This window comes from Atta cephalotes, assembly GCF_000143395.1.
Source record: "Atta cephalotes unplaced genomic scaffold scaffold00024, whole genome shotgun sequence".
Classification (NCBI taxonomy): domain Eukaryota; kingdom Metazoa; phylum Arthropoda; class Insecta; order Hymenoptera; family Formicidae; genus Atta; species Atta cephalotes.
This window is the reverse complement of record NW_012130088.1, coordinates 4,460,860-4,464,244: the sequence shown is the minus strand read 5'-3', so window position 1 is coordinate 4,464,244 and position 3,385 is coordinate 4,460,860. Positions and strand designations below refer to the sequence as shown.

General features: G+C 26.2%; 1 protein-coding gene across 1 annotated transcript in view; it reads left to right on the top strand.

Annotated features, from left to right (window-relative positions):
* The window catches only part of LOC105620170 (short-chain dehydrogenase/reductase family 16C member 6-like), a 35,751-nt gene that overhangs the window by 15,873 nt on the left and 16,493 nt on the right, over positions 1 to 3,385 (top strand). Inside the window, exon 2 of the mRNA XM_012201675.1 lies at positions 1,982 to 2,106. Coding sequence (XP_012057065.1) covers positions 1,982 to 2,106 — 125 coding nt within the window. The remainder of the gene's footprint in view (positions 1 to 1,981; positions 2,107 to 3,385) is intronic.

Here is a 3,385-nt window from a genome sequence, read left to right as displayed (position 1 = left end):
TATATATATATATATATATATATATATATATCTACATATATATATATATATATATTATATATATATATACATATTATATATACACACACATATACCATATTTATAATTATTTAAATTGCGCGCCGAATTGGTCTTCCGGACTTATAAACGCAATTACACAACTACTAATAATGTCACGAATTAAATTAAATTGCTTATCAATTATCATTTATTTATAAATGATTTATTTGTACGTATGTTTAATAAATTTTTAATACAACTTGAAAATGAAAGGTATTAGTAAAAACATAATATAATATTAAAAAAATATATTAAAAATATATTATTGAAAATTATTTAATAATTTTTATTATTTTACAAATCCAAAAATAATAAAATTATTAGAATGTATACTATGTATAATGGAATTTTAATATTTATTATATAATTAAAATGATTATAATTTTAAGTTATTATTTGCAATCTTTTGTGATTGCATGCTTGCGTGCGTGCGTGCGTGCGTGTGTATATAAAATATTATTTTTTTAGATGTAATTATTACCATGGTGGAAAAATTTATCCGAATGTGTTCAAAATTGTTCGAAATGTAAAGAAAAAATGTCAAATGTATCTGAATTCATTCTAAATTTCTTTCTAAATTATTTTCATTCAAAATTGTCGAAATATACAAATTCATACAAATTCGTATAATTACAGACAAAATGAGATATTTTCCCTATCCAATATCTGTTTAAATATATCAGAATTTATTTTTTTTTCATATTTTTCAGACAAACTCTTACAAAAGATCCGCACAAATCTTATGGCAATTGAATTTCGGTCGAATTGGCTGAAAATTTGATATGTTGTAGATCTCTCTTCTGATAAAAAAATTTCCACAAGCACGATCCCTTATAGTGAATAGTTTCACTTTTACGAAATGTCTTTTTTTAAAATGAGCTAATATCTTATTTTTAATGAGTACGGTGCATTCCTATGTCATTATTTGTAATTTTTGTGTATATTTTTAAATAAAAAAATGTTATAAGGATAATGTTGAATTGATTGCTTCTTATAAAAAAGCTATAAAGATATCGAGATCGATAACTTGATTTTAGAGATTTAACTATCCCGACAGGCGAGGGGACTCTAAATAAACAAGCATTCCATTGTGAGAAATAAGGAGACTTATAATAATCAAGCACTCCGTATTGTGAGAACCAATATTATCTTTATAATTCTTTACTTAAATATATATATATAAAAATAGAAAATGCAAATAATGACATAGGAATGCACCATATTCGTTGAAAGATATTGTAGTATTAACCGTTTTAAAAAATGAAATGATTCATTATAATCGTGCCTGTGGAGATTTTTTTATCAGGACAATAAGATCTATAACATATCAAATTTTCAACCAATTCGACCGAAATTTAATTTCCAGAGTTTGTGCGGGGTCCTTTTTTGCATCAGGACAGTGTGTAATGCTTATACATGTATAATTGAAAATTTTTTATAGAGATATTAACAATGGATCACTATTTCTTCTAAAATAGAACATAGCTTGTAAGTCTGCAATGTTATAATGAAGTAGATTAAAATCAATAAGAAAGCAATAACGATTTTGTAATAATCGCGTTTAACAGAATGTTTATTTTTTAATTTTTGGAAATTTTCTTCATCCTGATTGGATTATATTTTTAGATCTAAAAGTATTATTCAATGAGCGCGAAGAAAACTTTCGAACAATAGGAAAAGAAACATTCTGCTGAACGCAACTAATGTAAAAATTACTTTTCTTTTCTCTTAGGACTTTCTTCTGTTTTGTAAATTTGACTTGTAGAGTCAAATTATAGTATAGTACTTCACTTACATCTCATAATATAAATTTGTTTTCTGAGTAGAAGATGTAAGACGCACGTAATTATTGCTGTTGAAATACTATATAAGTAAAGTATAAGACATATAGCGTTTTCGTACAGTTTTTATTTTATTTCAGGCATTGAGGAAACTATTAAACTTATTCGGGCGGCCGGAGGTACGTGTTATGGCTACGTTTGCGACTTGTGCGATCGGACAGATATTTATAAAAAGGCCAAAATTATCAGGAAAGAGATCGGCAAGGTAAACATAATTATTACGTATTTTGCAGGTTAACAAGTAAGAAGTTACTTATAACGCCATTATCTTGTTATAATAATTATTTGGTAATGCTAACATCGAAGTTAGAAAAGTCAATTGTTACTTGTAATGAGTTGAAAAAGTCATTCGTTACTGAAAAAAATAATTCCTAATTTGTTACTTTTTATTCGTTACTTATTATTTTTTTTTTAGTAAGTAACGCGTAATGGTGACAAGTTATTTTTCAAAGTGACTTTTCTAACCTTAGCACAACCTTAGCGTTTAGTTAGCATTATCATCATTAAAAGTTGCAACATCGTCATCAAATTGTTTACCATAAAAAGTAATGAAAAGTAAAGTTTGCCAACTTTGATAATGATATTATTTTATGAAAGACTGAAATTATTCCAATTTAAAGTATAAATGTGCTACAAACGTATGATAATGATATCATTGCGTTTATCACGTTCAAGAAAAATTATATCGAGTTAAAATTATTTCATTAATTATTTAATAAAAATTATTCTATTAATTATTTAATAAAATTAATCGAATAAAATTAATCGAAAATATGTTTGTTCGAAACATAATGTCGAAAGACAAATCGGTCGAAGGCTGTTCTCTTATCTAAAAATTCGCTTATTATAAATTATAATATCAATGCATTTAAGAGATGCGTTCCGAGTTACGCATGAAGCGCCTGATGCATCATTTGTTTTTGTTGTTCACTAATAATAATAAAGAAAAATAAAACGATATATCATGCGCTTCGTACGTAACTCGGAATGCATTCTAAGATTATTTTCTTTGTTATTAATTTTGATTTATGTTGCGATTCACGTTTGATATGAGTAGAATGCTCGATACAGCGTGAAAGAAGCGTTTTTTTAGGAAACGAATTATCTGTGATTAGCCAATTTATTCATCACGCGATGAGAACTTTCTTGTGGACGATATTATGAAATTGTTTATGTTACGCTATAGTATTGTGATACGCTGGGCTTGATATGTGAGTCCAACCTATTTTAAGAACTGCAAAAAGCATGGTTTTTTGTCGTTTTAGATATGCCTCTGACACTTTGTGTTCAGTATAGTATGTATTATGCATACTTTCTCTAATCGTTATTTTCACTTGAATGTGCAAAGTATTTATGCAAAGTATTTATTTCTTTGCAAGCACAAAAAAATTCGTACAAGCTTGAAACAACTTTCAATAAAAAATAATTATTTTTAAAATTTATTTATTTACTTACAATTAGATAATATTAGATATAGTAAAAAA